This window comes from Leptosomus discolor, chromosome 15 (genome assembly GCF_034619465.1).
Source record: "Leptosomus discolor isolate bLepDis1 chromosome 15, bLepDis1.hap2, whole genome shotgun sequence".
Lineage (NCBI taxonomy): Eukaryota > Metazoa > Chordata > Aves > Leptosomiformes > Leptosomidae > Leptosomus > Leptosomus discolor.
Genome location: NC_141405.1, coordinates 18106164 through 18127508, shown reverse-complemented (window position 1 = coordinate 18127508; position 21345 = coordinate 18106164). Strand labels below are relative to the sequence as shown.

Here is a 21345-nt window from a genome sequence, read left to right as displayed (position 1 = left end):
GCAGTTTGTATTTGCCTAGGAAAGATCGTGTGGACATACCTAGAGTCAAGGCTCCTCTGTTCCTGAGCTTCACCGCTACTAATAAAGCCGGTGCTTGTGTGCTTGTGGTCTTCATTTTCATGGTTGCCTTGGCCAAAACCAGCCCTTTTTGGAAGATGAAGTGGTTCTCAGGCCACTGAGACTAGCTGAAGGTGTGGTAAATGGATTTCCCTGTGACCCCGGTGATCTTTGCTGTGAAATTCTCCCTTGCTCCAGGTCCCTCCATGCCGTGCCCTTCCTGGGCAGCCGTGTCCGTGTGGCCTTGTGCCTCCTACAGACCTGCGGTCCCTCATTAACCATGTGTGCCTCAGGCCCTCACCGCGGCAGCCTGTTCCTGCAGGCTGGATGCAGGCAGCTCTGTATCTCCTTTGCACAGATACACATTTCCCAAGTCTGATTTTCTTTGTGATATTTTCTGCAGCGCCTCTTCATTGCCGAATGCAGATGTGTCCCATAGGATAAGTGAAGCTAGTTAATATACAGCAAGAATACACCTGGCCAGCTTGGATTACTTCTTCGTCCCAATCATTTCCCTCATCTCTTTCTGAAGAGGAAGAATTTTCATTATGTAGATATGAAAACGCTGCTGAAAGGACATTGTTTAATAAATGTGATGTTGAATAATGAGCTCTAAATACTGAATTCAGCTTTCGAGGATGGGAACAGCAGTAGACAAAGTAGTATATTAACTCCATATTTATAATTTTGCAGAATGCAGATGATAAGATTGCGTATGTGGGTTATGAGATAAAATACCAAATTTTACATTTAAGAAAACCTGCCCTTTTTTTTTGACAAAAGAACAGAAATCTCTCTTCCAACTTTTGCTTTTTGTACTTTTTAGACACTAAAATGTTTCATTCTTGTCAAAGATTCATTGCGACACAATCTGCTGCCTCTGTTGTACCCTTTGCACATAAGCAAGGTCCTTTGATCAGGCTGGTCAGATATGAAAGGCTTGCAGCTCACAGCTTTCCATGTACTTTCAGAATTATTATTATGCCAGAAAATCATAGACTTAATTAAATATCTTCTATTAACTCAGTTCTTCAGATTACAGCCTTTTAGCGCATCTTTGACAGAAAACATTGATTATGACACTTCGATGTGCTCTCATCTAGAAGTTTCATAAGGGCGTTCGTCTGTCCTCAACAGCACTTAAGTCTCAGAGAACTGTTCCCAATGTCTCACAGAAATACTACTTGACAATGTTTTACCTTTTTTTTTCCTTTTCTTTTTTAACCTGCTGGCTAACCATCTGATGTTTATCTGAAATACAGCAGAGATTTTGATCACATCTAAATATTTAAAACATACTTTATTGGTTTGATTGCAGAGTGCAAATGGAATTTTTCTGAACGTCTCTACAGCAGTGTCAGCCTCTTGTCCTTCACTCTTAGTCCACCCATGACACAAAGCCTGCTGTCAGCTGGTCATTTTGAATGTAAAAATTCTTTTACCCTCTAAATGGAAGGAAAGGGAGGTAATTGCTTCATCAGAGATCTCTTTTAGATATTAAATGTATCTTTTTTGTGTATCTTTTTTGTGTATCTTTTGAAGTCCTATAGCTTTGCTTAAAAAAATAGCAAAAAATAAGTTGCAGTGCACTCCTGAAAAGATGCCAGTGGACTGCGGACCCAGGAGTGACCGCAGAGAGATCTGATGGCTGAGCTCTGCTAGCAGCTGAGGGCGTGCAAGCAGTCATCCCGTTTTGGACATGGCATGCTGTACGTGGATGTGTAAGATGCTTTTGGAAAGGCAATGAAGGCAAATGGCTTGGATTTGGCTCCTCTTTGTTAGTTCTTTCTTTTAAGCCCAGATCTGCCATAAAGGACCTGTTGGAGCGCCTTATTTCTGTGGTAGAGCTCATAAACGTTTCCCTTGCATGGCAGCGGTGGTTCACGTGAACAGCTGTGAAGAGTGCAGGTTAAGCACTCAGCTAAATTTCATCTGGGAACAACCTCTGGAAACCTGGCGGTAACACCAAGGCTCTACCTGTGTTGAGGCCCATGAGATGGCCTTTTGTGGGGGCACTCATGATCTGCGTATCATCCCCACCGTGCGACCACAGTTCATCAGTGGACCACAGTACCGCCAGTACCTGAATAGCAGCATCCTTGTGCAATGGGTATAGTCTGACAGAGCCGCGGGGACATGTTTTCATTTCACTCGGGGTTGGCCAAGCCTCTGCTGGAGTCTGGTTTAACCTTGTCTTGTATTTTAAGAAAGATGCGGACCTTCTGGAGACAGGATAGAGTCAGAAGTGTCAGATACCTGAAAAGATGACTGTGAGAAGAGACTGCGGAGAGGTAGAAGGGGAAGGGTTGTGTCTGAAGGCCTCAAGATTGAGGGGACAGAGGCTATGATCTTCAAATGTGTCCTCCTAAGGGGAAAAAGCAATCGGGTTTTGTGTGCCAGTAAAGGGTACAGCAAGGTGCATCTCAAAGTACTGCAGGGAAGATTCACACTAGACATTTGGAAAATCTTTGTGATAGAGGCTAGCGAAGGACTGGCGCAGATTGCTTGCAGTTTCCGTTGCTGAGGCTATTCGAGCAGGTCACGTGGCCGCGTACGGGGATTACACCGGGGCCCGAGCGCAGCAGCTCTCAGAGAAGCAGCTCTGCAGCTTATTTCCTCTTCTAGTCTGGTTGCCTGTTCTCAGGGACAGTTCTGCTATGGTGTCAACATGAAAACTTGGATGAGACCACTGCTGTGAAAAGAGCTGTGAGAAGCCACCTCAAGGGATGAGTCCATACATAGGTGTATATATGTGTATCAGGACACAGAACCATGGGCCTTGAGAGCCTTCCAGCAGGTGACATCCTGGAACAGATGCTTCAGCTGAGCTCTTCCTGTCCGTGAGGCATATTTTCTCTTTAAGTTTTGCTGTGTGTTGTCCCATGGTGGTGGCCCATCTGTGATTTATAACAGCCAAATCCAGGGAACTTTTCAGAAATGCACAAGTACCACCTTTGAGCTGTCATCAGGGACCCCTGGCCAGCTTCTGGTTCTGGCTGTGTCCCCAGTTTGCTGGAGAGCATCAAAGAGTGAAGAGGAAGGATGGAGGGTGTGACTTGGCAGAATAGCCTGATTTTGCAAAGCCCATTCTCAAAACCACTTGAAAAACCTTGTCAGAAAGCACAGGAAAAAAGTCAATATGAACCTAACTGTGAAACATCTCGGGCAAAACTATGAAAATTTGGTGGGTCGTTGTAAGCAACTAGAATACAAAGTTTATGACTAAATCTCATTTCTGTTGCTGACCTTTCCTACCCAGTGGAGCTGTCTGTAAGAACGCACTAGTAGGAAGGACTTGGGTGCTGAAGCCATTGTCTTCTGATTTATGATACACATTTCACTGGGAATTTTCCAAGAAAAGGTAGCGAGATCCAATCCGTCACTCCTCAGACCACTTCTGTTGTCCAACCACAAGCTGTCTGCATTTTGTGATGCTCTAGGAAGGATGCTACAGATAAACAGAAGGATGTTTCTGTATAGTCACATGTCATGGCATTACATGATTTTTAACCTCAGTATAATTTAGACATGGGGAAAAAGCAAGGAGGAGTTTGAATGAAGACAGGGGCGTACAGTACAGTGAGCTTGTCAGTCAGCTTTTAGAAAAGAAATAAGGAGGATTAAAATAACATTTTTGTGTTGAGAGGTGACTGATCTTCAGTGGAGATTTTTCTTATGAGTTGAATAGTTCAGGTAGTGCAGCTAAACAGAAAAAAAATGAATAATATAAACCAAAACCTAGTATGGGAAAGATGGCAAATAATCTGTCATTTCCTTTTTTAATCCTTGTAGTTAACAGTGGTATTCAAATGGAATAATTCATCTGCCTATACGTCTACTTCCTGAATGATCCAATCTGTCAATTCAAGCCAGATGCAGGTTTGACTTTACCGTTCTTCCAGGAGCTGTCTTTCTCCAACTGTGGGAAAGCTGGTTTTCCTAATGGCATTTGGGCCACCTGCAGAAAATGAAGGAAAGAAATTATGAATATTTGCAGAAAGCTATATAAGCAGAACTCACAGAGCACAGGGACAGTGTAAGACCTTTAGAAAGTGTTTTGAAAACACATGGGGTTGTTCCCAAGCAGCAGACATTCCTACAGCTGCTCTGCTTCAACCCTTTACAAAAGTTCGCTCATGAGCTGCTTCAAACTCTACAAGCCCGTGTGTAGACAGGCAGTCGGGAAGCCGAGTTGTGGTGGGACTTTCCCAAACCTCCCTGGGCACCCGTGTCCCTCGGGTTGGTGAAGCACAGCTACGAGCTGCGCAGCCAAGCCATTGCGACAGCTGAGCAGCTTAAATGCTTTGAATTACTGGGGGGTTTCTAGATGTTGAGTGCGATCCTGGGGCCGGTACTGGAAACACTCAGTTGAACCTGGGTGGCTTTGCTGCACACCTCCCCTGACATCTGAAAATGATTCCCCTTCAACTCTCACGAGCCTACGGGCTTGGCTTGCCCACAGTGTGTGCACATCACTGCCGCGGCCACCCCTGCCCGCTGAAACCCTTGCAGCTTCTGCAAATGACACTGGCTTTCCAGAAGAAGATAGTCTCAGGGTCAGTTGCGGAACTGCTGAGCCCTGTGAACTTTTTATTTGTGGAGGCTGCTCTGCTTCAGTCTGTATAACGTAATTCATAGAAACACAACTCCTTAATTTTGCAAGTGAAATAGTGACTAATTGTTAGGATTTAATCATCTCACAGATTAATAAAACTGTGAGAAAATTAAATATAATTTCTTTCCAGTGCTGTCAAGTTGTGTGATTTTTATAGAGAGACATTTGATGTTCAGTGTGTTCCTTACAGACCTAATTCTTTGAAGTAGAGGGTTGTTTTTTGTTTTAAAAAGCAAGATATAACAGGAGCTAAGACTGAAAGTATGTCAGGTATAACCTGAAGACTCAAAGAGCAAGAATAGCTGTTAAAAAAACTCTCACATTTTTTAATTATGATTTCATTATGTCTTTTTAAAAACCATTCTCGTGGCTGCTGGGGAACTTGGTAAATAGGTGTTAGAAGCTCACTCTGGCAGCACTGGTTTTACATGCACTGTATTGTTTTCCACACTATTTATGTCAGTGCAGAGCATGGTAATGAGGTGTTGTTTTGACTTCCCTTGCCCCGAAGCTGTTCTTGAGTCAGATGGCTCTGGGGCAGTGTATTTTAAATTATGGAAATAGTATAAAGTACTAAACAATCTTTTTTTAAAAAAAAAATAATATTTTTTTAGAGCCAAGGGGGAGAAAATACGGAGATACTATCCTTTTTTTTTTTTCTTTTTAGATATTATAAAAACTTATGAAGCAATGCCTAAACTTGAGGCCAGTTTTGACTAGATGGTGTCCTTAAAATAACTGCCTTTAGTGATAAGACCAAAAGAGCTTTTCGTAGTGTATCTGGCACTAGGAGGTCAATTGCATGCAGTAGTGGTGACACCAGACCTTCAAAGTTGTTCTTTTCACTAAAGTCTCAGCCCATCCTCTGGAGGCAGCAAGCAGGGAGGGGAGACCGAGTGTATCATCTCCTCGTTGTGCCCATCTGCCTGGGACTTCTCCCTGTGCCCCCAAGACATTGTCTCTTTGCAAAGATCCACTTTCCCTTCTAGCCCTTCGTTGAGTCTCTGAAGGGCCATGTGTTAAGGACACCTTGTAAACACCCCAGCAATTGCTCTGCAATGGCAGCTAGGATTTCTTTCTCAAAGTCAATGGCTGCTGCACATTATATTTCTTACAGCTGCAGGGAAAGAGAGTACTTTGCATTTGTGAATGTGTGAAATTCGCAGATCTGCTGACATTTCAGCTCCAGTTTAAAGCTGGTTCTGACTTAGACTAGAAACTGTCAAAGAAAACCAAAGTGATAAAGCAAGTTGTCTGTGATTCAGTGAATGAAAAATCATTTTCTCTGAGAAAACAATGATTCTTGCCTTGACATGGTGTGAAAGACCTGTTTCACTGGCAAAGTCTCGTTTTGAGATGTAAGCTCAAGACCTTCCTGTTTCCAGCACTCAGAGATGACTATAGTGTGGATGGCAAAGACGGGAACTGGAGTCCTCCAGCCTTTTTGATCATATTTTATTTTGATCAATGTTTTTTTTGCCTCTCTCAATTTCCATGACAACTCTAATTGACAAATGTATTTTTCATTATGTTGACAAAAATAGCCATGCTACACAGGTTGATGTGTAGAACCCATCTGCTGTCCCAATCTACCATTCCTGCTTTTATTCCTGGTGCTTGGAAACAGTGACATGTTATTGGTGGTCTAAGGTTCTTGGAAAATTTCACAGCAGAGGTGTTGAAAATCAATTAATATTCACAGAAAGAATACTGATTGAGATAGCTTTCACTGCACCAGCTTTTAAATAGCAGCATCTCTCTCTTATTAATACCGTCACTCTTAATAAATGCAATTAAAACTGTTAACTAATGACAATTTTAGTGTTAATTTATATAATACAGACTTTATACTTGCAATTAGATCTTTCTTGATTCTGCAACATGTTGTTCAGGGAGAGAGAGACTAGCATCTCTGATTACATGTCTGTCATTTAGTAAGAAGAAAGCAATTTTTCAGAGTCTCCCTTGTTAACATGAACCCAGAGATTTCTCAAAGCAGCAGAAGCCAAAGTTCTGAAGTGATATTTTAAGTAAGTCACTTAAAAAGTCAACAGTGTTGGTATGTTTTCTATAAGCACTTGCACTGAAGAATCCACTGAATTCAACATTTGCCATTGTATTGTGTTCGTCTATGAGAGGTGTATCCGATATATATTTTGCTGCAAGTGCAAGGTTTAGGCAGATCAGAATACATGGCATTGTTCCTGTGAATTTCAGTTTCTCATATTCTGTGCTCTGGTTTCTAGTTTTCTACAGAAAGCAGGATATGGCACTGAGTTTGGAGCAAGTACTTCTGTCACTGACATTTCTCCGTGTTAGTGCTGATCCACTCATGGGGAAAACTGCTTTCCTCACACACTTCTTCACGAAATTCTCAGGATCTCTGGGAGTTTGGCATGGAGATGGTCAGCATCAGATTATTCAGTCCATGATGTAGCTCTCAAGTAGTATTGCAAGCACTCTGCTCTTATCTGTGCCTTTTGTGGAGGTATTGATGAAATTGTGGCTGCGGGAAAGGCTTGATTTGTTGCAGAAGCGTTTACAGTAATATCTTCAAGTACTCCTCCGCCTAGAGAAGCTCTAATTCTGTCCCTAGAGCACATAACCTGTGAGGAAAGGTGGAGGGATTTGTCCAGCTACAAGATGACAGAGCCAAACTCTCCTTGTTATTGGCAGTGAATGTAAGAAGGATCAACCGTGACAAATTGCAGGTAGGGAGGTTCAGCTTGAATGTACTAAAAAAAACCCCAAACACTTCTTCTACAGCTGAACACTCAGAAAGGCTGAAAGCACATTTTGGTAACCAAATTCATGGCTGACCTGACCCAGTGCTAGCAGCGGTCCTAGCCCAAGCACGAGATTGGACTAGACACCTCCAGAGGTTTCTTCCAACCGTTGCTTCTGTGATACTGTGAGCATATATTCGACAACTGTCCTGGGTCAATGGCACCCGCTGGGAACAGCCTTACATTAACTCATTTGTTGTAAGAAGCCCCTTTTTCCGATGCCTGCCTTCCTTTTGTTCACCCTCTGGGTTGAAGTACGGCTTCTAACTAAATTCAACCCATTAGAAGGACCAAAGTTTTACACTGCTCTTGTCTTCTCCTTGGGAAGCCTTTCCAGAGGGAAAGCACGGCTTTCCTGCAGCTTTTAGAGCGGAGTAGCCTTCAGTGTCTTCTGCCTCATTTGCAGCAACGTCGTACCCAAGACAACCTCTCAGCACTTCTGTCAGGGCATATGCATGACTTTCAACACCCTTTGGCAAGTGTGTAGTTTTTCAGTTGATCTGAACAAGGTGTGGCACCAGCATCTCTCAAGGAGCTTTCTCAGTTGTTTTCCATAGCGGAGCTGTATGGGATGGGAGCTGGAGCATTGATGGTGCGGAACACCTCTGCCCGTCAAGCAGCTTCTGCTTTGCTCTGAGTGTGTCCTTCTGTTTCTGTAGAAAATAGCTCATTCACTGTCTTTTATACTTCACTTATCTTTTCCACTTCATGTTCAACTGCTTACAGCTTCAGATTATGCAAAATTCTCTGAAGATGTTTGTTTCAGCGAGAATTTTGTTTGAAATCCAGAAGAACCTTACAAGCTGTGCAATGTGTTTTGTCACCACTTGTATGAAAGATAATTTGGGTTCTTTACTACTCTGCATAACATTTATAGTCACCACTTTCTAGCTACAAAATCTAGCTACATTTTCATTGTAATTATCATTTATTTACTGCCTTGCTCAGCTGTTCTTTGGGGCATTCTTCAGCTACCTGTTTCTGCTATAGACTTGCAGCTCTGAGAAGTTAATCTCTGCATGCGTTTGGCAAGTATAAATCTGAGTGATTTGATTTTTACAATGGCACAGTATGGTATGCATGCTTGTACAAAGAAAGCACTCACCCGTTTACATTTTGTACTATGTTTGTTGAGATTTGTGGCTCTGTGGTCACCACGACTGTAGGGTGAAGTTTCAGTGTTGTGGTTTCACAGAGTGTGTGTACCAGGCTATGCAGACAGAGAGGTATATGCCCAGAACAGGGGGAGAAAAATAACTGCATGTGTATAAAGATGAAGATAATCAATATTCCAACTGTGAAATCTCTTAAGAAACCAGTTTGGGTGAGCATGGCATGCCTGAGTCTCTGTTTAGCTTTGGATACTGAGCACCCTGGATACAAAAGCACATTTTTCCATCAGTTGCGATTTTTGCTGCGCAATTCTCTTTGTGTCTGTTGAAGAAGTAAGGATGCTGTTTGCAGACTTGCAGCTCCCGGGAATGCCAGTAATGTGCTCTGCTGTCAGACATGGGCTCAAAATTTCCAGCTCCCACCCAAATCAGGCATTTCTGGGATAACTGACAGTAGCAAGTGCTTGTCACCTGAGATTTTTCAGTTCTACTTTCAAAACAGGAGAGCAGATTTCTTCTTGCTTTGGGTTGTGGAGAACTGCGTGGTGGATGATGCCAAATTCTTTCGTCCTCTCCTGTATTGTCACTTCCAGACTCCCATGTCTCAGCGGCTGTGCTGCAGGGAAGAAGGCCTGGATGCCGCGTGTGGCTTCACTGGCTGGGGAAGGGCTTTGTAGTGATGCGGGTGAGAGCGTCAGGGCAGGCTGTGTTCGATGCAGCGTGATTTGAGAGCTGACGTTCTGTGGGCAGCCTTGCGACAATTTTCAGTTCAGAAGACCTTCCGCAAGTATGAAACTGTCCTCAGTCGTCCTTTTCTGTGGCCTTGCAAATGGGCTACGTTGAGTCGTGTTCCTGTGACAATGTGCTGACCACAGAGTTGGGAAAAGGAGAATGGACAAAGTCTCACCCTGGCGGGTTTCTGCAGTGGTTCCTGGGCTCCAGCTGTGACCCTTCTGGTGGAGCAAAACATGAGCAGTCAGTAATGCTAGAAAAACTTTCAGAGGCGTGTAGGATTGTTCTTCTAGAGACCTTCCTTGAATTTTTCCAGGCTCTCTCATCCATGGAGGAATTCAGAAACCTGGATCGGGATATTGAGGGGTCTGCAAAACGGTGGAAGAAATTTGTTGAATCTGAGTGTCCTGAAAAAGAGAAGTTCCCTCAGGAATGGAAGAACAAGTCAGCTCTGCAGCGCCTGTGCATAATGAGAGCCATCCGACCCGATCGTATGATCTACGCTGTCAGGTACGGGCACTTCTCTACTATCTCCATAATGCTCGCTCTTAGCAGGCAACTTTGGGTCTGCGTTTTCTAGGGAACAGGGGTAATTCAGGAATATGTTTAGATTTATTTATTATACAATGAGAGTTCTGCAAAATGATTTCCTATAAAGGAATCTACTGAATGAGTCATCTCTGAACTCTGCAAGAGAGTCAGCACATTCCATTTAACTGGAATTTCTTGCTTAGGGAGATCTAATCCGAATATCACCAATAGCGATGGAGCAGTGTAACTAGCCCTGGGTGAGGACCAGACATGCCAAGTCAGAAATGAGCATCATCATACGGGTGTTACACATCTGCTAGAATCTTTTTCTGATCAATACTTCTGGAGTACATTAAGGTCGATTTTAGTTACCAAATCCTTTATGGCTGTTCCTTCAGCACAAGAATGAAGTGTAGAAGTAAAGGAAAGTCTTACAGAGATTTTCTTTCCTTTTCTTTTTTTTTTTTTTTCTGTAAAATGCAAAATTTATGTGATGCTGGTTCTGAGAGTTGTAGTTGTAAATTATGTAGCGAAGGTAACTAGACGAGTCTAAACTTTATGAAGGTATGCAACAGCAGTGTGCTTGTTCCAGGAGAAACTAAAGGTCTTTCACTCCATTAGGACTTGTTTTTTCCTTCTCTGTCGTTGTAGTCTATGATTTGACATTTCTCCAACGTCTCTCATGCTACTGCCTCTCAAATAGTTTATATTGCTCCACCATCTGGCATGTGTGTGTATATGGGTGCATGTAACAGATTGTATTACTCAGCGTATGAACTAGATTTCTCTTTGTGCTTCAAAATTCACAGAAAAATGCAGACAAGACTGAGTGAAGTCTCCCTATGGTCAATGCTATGATGTTCTATTATGTTAAATACTATAATTTATCATGATCATACCATTCTAAATCATCTTCTTTTTCGTTCCTTACTCTTCCTTACTCCCAGGACTGGATTCTCTATGTATTCTCTTAGCTGAAAAGACTGTTTTTCCTGTTGTTGTTTAGTTCGAGTAAAATAAGCTCTTGCCTTTCTGTGCTTTTAAGTATATTTCATTTAAACAAGTTTAATTAATTTCTTTCAATCAAAATGACAGTACTCACATAGCTCAAAAATTACTAGAACGTAAAGTTTCAACACTTTTCAGATGTCTCTATTAGGAAAGGGTAAGGGAACACAAGTTCAAAAGCTTGGCTGGATATTTTTGGGGTCTGGACATGTCAAGCTTTTCTGTTTGCACAAGGGTATTTGAAAGTTTTTTTTGTTTTGTTTCTTATCTAGAAGTAGGTTAGAACATAAACATGTGCAAAAAATAACATTTCACAGAGCCTTCCCCAAGACTTTGTAGATGTTTGTGACTAAAATTCTTCCTGAAGTTTAGGATGGTCAGGCATTAGGCCCAAAAGGCTTATCTCATACCCCAAAAGTGAATGTGAAGTTGTTAGTGGTAATAATGACGGTCAAAATGTGTTTGAATTCCGGGTTCCCCCTTGATAGTACAAAACTCCTCAAACCTTTCTTCAGCCAGCAGTCTGGGTAAGACAGATACTGTTCTCTTAGTGAGGAAGTTTACTTTTCCTAAGAGGTCCACCTCTCTGGAAAATACATGAGTCTGTTCGTCTGTCCTCGCGTCAGTCAGTGAAGTCTCATACTCTGACGTAGGAAGGGAAAGGTCTTTGGATTGAGCTGAACACAGCTTTCCTGACAGCCACCACACAGAAGGCTAATGGTCATCTGGTGTCTTGTTTTCCTAAGCACTGTCAAAGCTCTCTTGTGTCTGTGACCATTCAAAAAGCAGGGGATCTTGTAGAGCACTGGGGAGCTTCAAACTCTGACCATGAGGACTTCAGCCTCAACGTCCGTGTTTCACCAGTAGTGTTTCAAGATCACGTGCGTATTAACAAATCTATCAAATTTTACGTACTGCAATGTCGTTGGATCCCACAGGATGTTTCGCAGTTTTCAACTTGCAAATCTCTTCCTTCTGTTGGCAGTTAAATCTGCCAACACTAAATACCTTACTGATGATCAGTGGGTATTACTACTAGTCCAAACCTTCCTGTCTCTCTGAGAGTCTTGATAAGTACTTGAGTGCATTTTGGAAGTCAAGGGTAGCCTAAACACAGGTGACTAGGGGTATTTTAGATGCCCTAGAACATTGCTACCTCATTTCCAGCTGCTGTTCAGAAAGGTGCAAGACGCTTTGTATCCCATGTCATACATGCCAGTTCCATGAAGACGGTCTAGGAAGCTCTTTGGTATCTAAAATGATCCCCCCACCCCTGTACAGGCTTCTTGCATTTCCCTGTTTTGGAAGGTAAGTTTTTCAGCCACTCTTCATAGCAGATCACTGGGAATATCTGCACAGGCTGTTTTATTCCCTAGGTCTGAGGAGCCAATAGGAGAAACCACTTTATCCTGACTTGCTTCTTAGAGCTTAAGTGGGGGCAGTGCTCTATTGTCCATCACCAAGAACCATAATTTCCTCAAGAGAGATTTTCCAGTGTAAATACCTATTTCATCTTTCAGCATTATTGAAGAACATCAGCAAGGATCTTCTTGCAAAAGCTTGTGTCCCATGCTTCCATATCCACAGTGAGGTCAGATCAGTCAAGCAGCTACTAGCAAGGCATGACCTGGTCATGGTGAAGTCCTTCCAAAAGCACTGGTACTTCTGCCTTGAGGGACAGACCATTGAAACAATGCGGAAGGACTAAGAACTCTGGTAGCTGGCGCCTCCAGCCATGGTTATGACACTTACAGGGCCTCTTCAGATAAAGGATCTTAGGCAGCTGTGGCTTCATATAACCCAGAAAAGCTGTAAGCCAGTTTTTTGTCTTGCAGGGCATTTTTGCTTTTTGTTCTGGCACCATTTCTCAAATTCTACAGCTTATGCTGTGAACCACCCCTGTGAATACTTTGTTTGACAGACAGCAAGCGTAGGGACTCCTCCAGTTCTGTCTCTGAAGGCAGGCCTTCCTTTCCTGCATGTGTAGTCCATTTCAAAGTCTCCAAGTCACATTAGTTGTGTTTCTGAATCTCCGGGGCATTATTTCATAGAGCTGAGACTTGATGCAAGAAACAAGAATGTTGTGACCTTGTCACTGAGGAACTTTTTAAGGTTTTGTGGACTGCAGCCTTCCAGCAGCTCTTTAGTCAAATCTTGACCCAGAACAGAAAAATCTACTTGAAAGAGGTACCAAAGAAAGTGGAATTTTTTATTTTGTAATCCCTTAAACATTTCTATTCCAACTGCCTTTCACTAGTCCTTGAAGGAGACTCCCAGCTGTCTTAGAAATAATTTGGCTACCTTATTCTGATATCATCTACCAGGTGAAAACTGGCCGATTTTTTTCCTTCCCCGTGGTACTGAGGTTTTCAAAAGGCTGAGTCATGTAGCTACGCTCGAAGAGTAACTGCTAATTCCTGGGGTTTGAATCCTACCTTTGAATCAATGTTCACTGAATCCTCTTTTTCTAAAGCAGTGCTTTTGGAAGCTCACCCTGGGGAAATTCAGCCTGGGTGTTCTCCATGTGCTGCATTCTGTTCAGGCAGCTGCTGTGGGGCTGAGTTTTTACTGTTCACTCAGTTATATTTTTCCCTGTGACTCTCATGCAGAGGTGAAGATACATGCGCTAGATATTCTCAGAGCTCTTCCCTTTTATCTTTCCAGAACAAAGTAATTTTGTAAATCGTCTGGACTTTTTATGACTTTTGATGATAAATCTAAAAGAATCCTGTCTCCTCTCAAAGGCTATATTGATTACAAAGTACACAGCAGTTTTCTATACATTAATTTATTTCTTCTCTCCTGAGATACCTTTGTCAGAATCGAGCCAGTACTTGTATAGACCTTCTGAATACAGCATTGGGCTGGTAGGTCTCACTGTTCTCCTTCTCACTTCCCATCCTTTGTCAGATATTGGTGTGCCGTGTGTCATTTTTCCCCTGTAAAAAGTGCCAAACATTGCTACTGAGTGGTAACTCCAGAACCCCAGCTTCAAGATCCTCTCTAAAATTATCTCATTACCATTTTTTTCGTTTAGTTTCTAATTTATTCGAATCAGCAAAATCAAAACTAATTGATTGTTTTTTGCAGGGGAATCTGTCTTTTTTTGAACAATAGTAGACTGGCAAACCTTTTTTCTTTCTGGCAGAGATTTTGTAGAAGAAAAGCTTGGCAGTAAATATGTGGTAGGGAGATCCCTGGATTTTGCAACAACCTTTGAAGAATCAGGACCTGCAACACCGATGTTTTTTATCCTGTCCCCAGGAGTCGACCCGCTGAAGGATGTGGAAAAACAAGGTAAATAAGGCTTACCACAGCATGGCTTTTTATCTTCTGTGTAATTATCTTGGCCTGATAGTCTCGTTCTGGGTTTTTTTTTTTTCCTCGTCTCTTTGTAGATAACGGAGTAATCTGTTAAAAATAGATAATTGTGAGAGGATGTGATTATTTTGGTTGTTTTTTTTTTTTTTCTTAAAGGTTTCTGGATTTTCATTTGAAGTTAAAATTAAACTTGTCTCTTTCCTGCATTGCTTGGTTTCCCAATGTGGTTCACACTGCTACAATTTCTGAGTTGGTCTTGTACACGACCTATAATTTACATCAGAGACATCTAATATGCTGTCATATAGCTTGCTTTTTGCCAAGAAAGGTTGGACCAGATGATCCTTGAGGTCCTTTCCGACCTGGTATTCTATGAGTCTATGATAGCTAAAAATAAGCAACAGCTCCCTGTAACAGTCTGATGGCTAGTGGCAGTTTCCATTTTTTTCCAGTTTAATCCCATCCTTCCTGACTTGGTTTTGGTGATGATGGTCAGATATAGCGCTGTCAGCTGGCTTCAAAGCCTAAGGGGCTTCTCTAAGGTGCCTTATTTTAGAAGGCAGTGATTGCTGTTGTGCACCGACCGCTATAGTCAGTTCCTGAGCTCTAAAGTTGCCAATTTGCAGAATTTGTTCTGGATCTCAGCTCCACTGTGGAAGAATTCCCATTTTCAGCCTGAACAGGGCGATTACAGTAGGTCTGGAAATGGGGTCCCTTCTGACTGTTGAACAGAGGTAACTGCAGTCACTTCTTTTGAGACTCTTACAGCGGAGGGGTCAGATGCCTTTGGGTCCTGCTTTAGGGCTTCTCCATGTTGCCCTTCTGCTCATCAGATGTCTTTGCTCCTTCTCCAGCAATGTGCCCCATATATCTCCAAGACCATGACTTGTGGTCAAGCCCATACGCTCACGGCAGTGTGGAGTATGGTGTATTTAAACTGTGTGAATTACATGCCAGACTACCAGAGCAGAGCTGCTGGCTGGTTTCTAGCAGGCGGGTCTCCAGGCTAAACATCAGCAAGACTGGCAGCCCCAGCAGAGAAATCAGGGAAACACTGAACTAAGCCCTCATCCAGGCAAGTGGGGGAAGAACACTGACCTATGGATTTCTTTTCCTCTCTATGATGCACCTTCTGGGTCATCCCAAAATAGTGTTTGAGTCAGTCACAAGCAGCTTTCAGAGGTGTGAAAGCCCAGTGCAGCCTGAGCCACAGGCCACATTGCAGGTCTCAGTCCTGGGGAGTTCCTGGGCTTTGCCTTGTGTTTTGTGCTCTTTCCACCCTGATACCAGGTCTCATTATTGTGAATTGAAGGGGACACCCCCCACACACCCCCCGCCGAGGTCCTGTCATGTGCCTGGCTTCCTTTTGGAGCCACGTCAGTGATCCTGTCTCTCACTGTGTTATTTTCTTGTATAGGAAATGAAGCACTAAATCCAACCATGAATGGTTTAACTGGAATTGTAAAGATGAGTGTAGCTGAGCACATGGAGTTAGTCAGCCAGAAAAGTTACAGCAAGTAAAAGTGAAAAAAATCTAATGGAATAAAACCGTTGCTTCGGTGCAGCTGCACTGGCCTTAACGCCTGCCTTGCTGCGCTTTGGAGTGGATTCACTACTCGGTATTTTCTCTTCTCTTCATTAGGTTTTACGAAAGTACAAGGCTGGCTAGGTAATTCTTGTGAATAGAAGACGATAGCTTTTTCCAGGTGCTGCCCACTCATGGGACCTTTCCTTGGCAGCATGGGGAGGACCCTGTAGCAAACACTGTTGGGCTCAGAAAGCTTCCCCACCTCCCTGGGGCAGCCTGACTGCACCATCCCCTCTCATCCCCAAGCCAGCAAGGAAGGAAGAAGGCTGGCATTGTCTTTGTGAGGCAGCCAGCGCAGACTCACTTGTATCCCTCTGCAGTCCTGTTCTTATCTGAAGTGGAACTAAAACTGATATTAATTTTATTATTAATCACCTGGTGTGGGATAGTACCCTGCCTTCTGCAAATTTACCCCATCCCTTCTTGATAGGGTGGGTATCGAAGGCAGAGAATGAGATTAGCACCTCTCAAAGCTGGCAGCCACCAGAGATGATGAGAAAGAAAACTGGAAACTCTCAAATATGGGAAGAGCTGTATCCCAAGGTGTTGCAGCAGTAAGGCTAAGCAGAGAGCTCGAGCAAACTGGAAGAGTTTGGAAGTTTGCTTTACTTATGGCCATCTGTTTCCAGTCTTGTACCAAGAGCTTGCAAGACCAATCTTTTCCTTATTTTACTATAAAACTTCCCTGCTTTTAGCAGAAATCAGGAATTAAGGGTGCACCATCTGCGTGAAGGCAAATCTGCGTGCAGGGATCAGTGTAGGCAATCCCAAGGGATCAGCACGTGGGCACATGTGTACTGACTCCTCAGCTTACTCGAATGCGTCCTACTGTGATGTGTGGAGCCAATGTGGATGTTTGTCAGGCTGCTTCCCTCCTTCCCTCAAGCAGCACAACTGGTGCTTGTCTTCCGAGGACCACACAGCAGATGGCTTGCTCAAGGTAGTTGCTTTTCCTGTGAGACAAGGAGCAACTGGTGTCCTCTATCTTTGGACGACAGACAGATTCAGAAAACTAAATGGGAGATCTTTAGCCCTGATCACTTAAAGGATCTGAGGCACTGGGATGCCACAGAGGAACTGGGGAGTCCAAAGGAGTAATACAGACTAAATGAAGGAGCACTAAATAGCTGCCGTCCTTCCTCCAGAGCAGGATTGTAAATCACATGGGTTTTGGGGTTCCCACCCTGCACCATGCAGAGAGGGATGTAGAAGGGACTGTAGGAGACGGTCTGCAGTGGCTTCTGGATCACCCCTTCCCATGGACTCTGCTGCAGTCCACTGACCATGGGCCTTCCCACACGCGTTGTGGTGCGCCCAGAGGCAACTCCGCGCCTGCCAAAGCCCATGGTAGTCCATACGAAATCCAGAGGGCTGACTAACCTCTAGATCCAAGAAACCTGGGAGGCCACAGATTTCATTTCAGCTGCCTTCTCAAAGCTGAAGGGGTTCCTAACCTTACTGCTGGTTCTAGCATGCATTGCAGGGCGCATTTCCCCACCGAACGATGTCTTGTTCAAAGCCTATTTAATCAGCAGGAAATTATTTTAATTTCCTATCACTGTAAAATATGTTTTTACACAAGGTTGCAGGGGAATAATGTTCTTTAAACAAGAGGCACTTTGTAATAATGTACCTTTGTGTTGGTGCTGCTCTGTAATTAAAAGTGGTTTGGAAGAAGCCACTGCTGTTTTCAGTGCTTTGGCAAGGAGCGTGTGAGAGACAAGATAACTATTATAAGAACTGTGATAACTCTTCTGTGAGGGTTTTTGATAAGACTGAACTCTGCCTCGCTGCTGCTGCGTGAGCTCAGCTGTGCTGCGTGCCGTCCCAGGTAGAAGTGCTGAACATCGCTCTTTTTTTTTTCTTTTAGGGAAGAAACTTGGTTATACATTTAACAACAGAAATTTCCACAACGTTTCCCTTGGACAAGGTCAAGAGGTAGTTGCTGAACAAGCTCTAGATCTGGCTGCGAGGGAGGGTCACTGGGTCATCCTTCAGGTACAGTGTCTTTGGAAACAGTCCTGCCGTTCTCCGAGGTTACCTGATGCTGATCGCATTAGTGAGGGCAGTCTGTCCTTCTTATCTGGTGGGAGGTGGGACAAGGTGTCATCTGTGTGTCCCAAGCAGCCACCTTCTGTTTCTTGCTGCTATCTATTGCTTTCATCGGGCGTTGTCATTTTGATTTTCTTGCTCTTTGAGCCTTCTGTAGGGTGTGTAGTTGTAGGGAGTCCTCTGAGGGAAGGCTGTGCCACACTTTCCTGTGCTTCTGTTTGCTTCATGAATAAATAAAGAGCTTTGTTCTCAAGAGCTGTTAGACTAGTTCTCTTCCATCGCTCAAAACTTACCGTGTATTTAAATGAGCAGTAAGAACATGCACACCAACGTCGGAAAGGCAGAGGCTATCTGCAGTGGTGCTGATTCCTTTATGCATCCCAAAACAGGTAAATGTTTGAAGCTTTTACCACAACTCAGAAAAATGTTTCAGAGCCTTTTAGGGTGTGAAGGGAGCTCTGTCTTTGTCAATGCTCTCTGGAGCCACTTCTTCAGTGAGTGCTTGGGTTGGCTAATATGCAGAGTCAGTGATGCCAAGCTCTCATTACAGGTCTTGGGAACGCCTCTGGTTTCCTTGATGTGGATTTTATAAATGTTTATTATCGCTGAATTGTTTGGATAAAATTAGATTAAGACAAGGTGTTGAGTCTGATCTGAGCCTACAGTCATGATTTTGGATTTAAGTTGAATGCCATTGATATTTTGGTCTTAATTTTTGCTTTTTTTGAAAGCTCCCTCTAAGGTAGACAACGCTGAGCTTTTCGAGAGCTTTTAATACAGGTGGCTGCAATACTGACATTTGCCTTTGAGATGGTGTAGACAAAAATATGCAGCTTTTTGAGACCTGTTCCACTCAGTAATGCAAAGTGAAAGGTTCTTTGCTACAATGGTGGTTAGAGCCTGTAAAGGATCTGTTAGCAATGTCAGCTTCCATGTCTGTTGCTTCAGTGCTAGCAGATGGGTACTGTCGGCCGAAAGTATTTTTGTTTCATCCATTCACATCTTCTCTGGTGGTCAGAGCAATCAGTAAGAGGTCTCAGCAGACGCTGAAGGTTCAATAAGAAGAACTGCAAAAATTAGTTTTATATGAAAGAATGATTTTGATGCCTGGGCTAACTGGTTTTCCAGCAACACCTGCCAAGTGTGACTACCTCTGGTGGCACAGAGCAGACAGGTTCCCTGTGAGCTAAGAGAGGAGCTTAATTCAGCTGGCCACTAGCAGGTTTTGATGCAAACTGCATGGGGCAAACTCAGTGGTCCCAGCAGTGGCCATTAGGACAGGCTGCCTGGTGCCACTGCTCTCCTCAGGGTCAGTCAGTCAACTGAGATTTTCCCTGGTGTAGTCGCAAAACTGATAAAATTTTGTATATGTAAATATTCTAGTTCTGTGTTGTGCTTGGTTCGGAATACAGCAACATAGTCAAGACTGATTCAACACAGAGATCAGAGCTCTTTCTTCCTTTGTTTCTATAGTCATAGACCTTCCGAGCAATCCAGGCAGTGAGGTCCCCGCTAGGAGCTGGAGTCATGCCTTGGTGGCTCTTCACTCTTGGGACACCCTTGGAAACATCCAGCAGGTGTTTGAGACAGGCAGCACCACTTCTCTCCAGTTTCTTCATTGGGTGTCTTGGTGAGGCACGTGGAGTGACAACAAAGCACTGGAACTTAATTGTCACCCAGACTGGTCAAGCTGCTCAGCTCCAGAACCTGTCTCTCTGTCTCACTTTGTGTTCCCATCTCCTTCCAAGGGCTGGAGCTTCATTTAAATGAGAGGGAGGGAGAGCAGTCTGAGGGGCTAGACGTGTGTCCCCTCCATTGACAAACAAGATTCCCCTAGTCAAACAAAGCTCTTTTATGGTCAGTGGACATCCACCTGAAATGAAATTACCCTCTGGACAAACTAGTTTTATAAGGTTGGACAAGCCATTTTCACAAGGCCGAAACTCTGACCTCTCCAGGTACTCATAAAATCAGTATCCGAACTGGAGTCAGTGGGTAAGTGTGCCACAAAGGATTCTTCTGTCTTTGTAGTCATAGGTGGATCATAGCACATATTTGTTATACGGTAGTTTATTTGGCAAGATCTTTCCTGCAAGACTTCTGATGACAGGTACCTTGCAAATGGTTTCAGGAGCCTTTGTAGATCAGTCACGCAGGATCTGGAGTGACACGGACAACTCAATTTGCAAAAGTCTCACAGGATTTGTGGATCATTGCCTTAATAATAAAAGAGAGCGCAGAGCAGGTCTCAAAAGGCAGTCAGGGCAATTTTACCCAAGTTAATTAAACTCATTATTTGGAGGCTGTATCCCACCCACAGGACAGTTATACTCAGGCTTCCCATTTGCTTTTGAGCAGACAAAAAGCAACTGTTAGGTTCACTTCTGTATTTTGCTCTTCACTGAACAACTCTGCAGCTTATATGGAGTAGAGCTCCCCTTCCATCCACTGAATTTGCTGTCTGATACCAACTCATACACATGTTCTCCAAGACAAACACTTGATGTGATCACCTAGGTGGCTTTTACGCATATAGTTCATTACTGGTCCTTGATTGGAACCAGAAATAATGACAGTCAAGTACTTTGAGCAATAATGAGTTGGGGAATTAAGGTTTGTGGGAATTAGTTGTTAAGGGATATTGAAACAGTTGGGGAGTCCTTACTGGATTACAGAAACAGGATCACTGTTGTGTTGGAAAGGGCTGCTGTCCTGGGACTGTCTCCTTCTCCGTTGTATTGACCGGCCAGCATTGCCTTCTGACACCGCAGGAGGCAAAATAAAGAAAACAGCATCCATGTCTCCCCTGGGAACTTGAAAGTTTTTCCACTCACTCTGAAAATGGAGATTTTAGTGAATGACTAATTTTGTAAGAGAGAACAGAAAGCCACCCAATCGTTCATTCCCGTTGAAAGAAAATCACTCTCACACTGGCAGAGCCTGACCAGTGCAGCTTCCTGCTCCTCTAGCATCAGTGTTGTACCTGTCTTGTAGGTGCAGCTTTGCCAAGCTCCTGCCCCTTGCCGTCACAGCACCCACACTGGTACTCTTGGATGGCACAGATGATGAGAGAATGAAGTCCACAGGGAAAATTATTCTCTACAAATATGCACAATCCAACTGCCAAGTATGAGCCCCCTATGGCAAAAGTGCCGTTGTCCAAAGGAGAACGTGTTACTTGAGGCCTGCAGAGACAAACCCCAACACAAGCCCAGCAGCTGCTCCGTCCTAAACTGTTGGCATTGAACAACTGAGGCTATCTTTGAGCTCCACAAAAATTTGTTTGATATCGGGTTCAGCCTCTGGGTCTCCTTAGGAACAGTTCATAGGTTTGAAGGGTTTTAAACCGTATTTTTCTGGCTGTAATAGGGGCACAGAATTTGGATCTGATACTTTCACTTCGGGTGGGTGCACCATCCGGCCTCCTGACACTGAGCTTCCAAAAATAGCTGTCAAATGTAGTTTGAAGTGTTAATAACGGCTGGTGAAAAGGGGTCTGCTGTGGCGGTAGGACAACAGTGAAACATCTTGAAAGACTGAAGA

At 43.6% G+C, this 21345-nt stretch overlaps 1 protein-coding gene across 1 annotated transcript in view; it reads left to right on the top strand.

Annotated features, from left to right (window-relative positions):
* DNAH9 (dynein axonemal heavy chain 9) overlaps window positions 1–21345 on the top strand; it is a 204454-nt gene that overhangs the window by 147457 nt on the left and 35652 nt on the right. The window contains exons 62-64 of the mRNA XM_086473546.1: window positions 9619–9812; window positions 13990–14138; window positions 17621–17748. Coding sequence (XP_086329672.1) covers window positions 9619–9812; window positions 13990–14138; window positions 17621–17748 — 471 coding nt within the window. The remainder of the gene's footprint in view (window positions 1–9618; window positions 9813–13989; window positions 14139–17620; window positions 17749–21345) is intronic.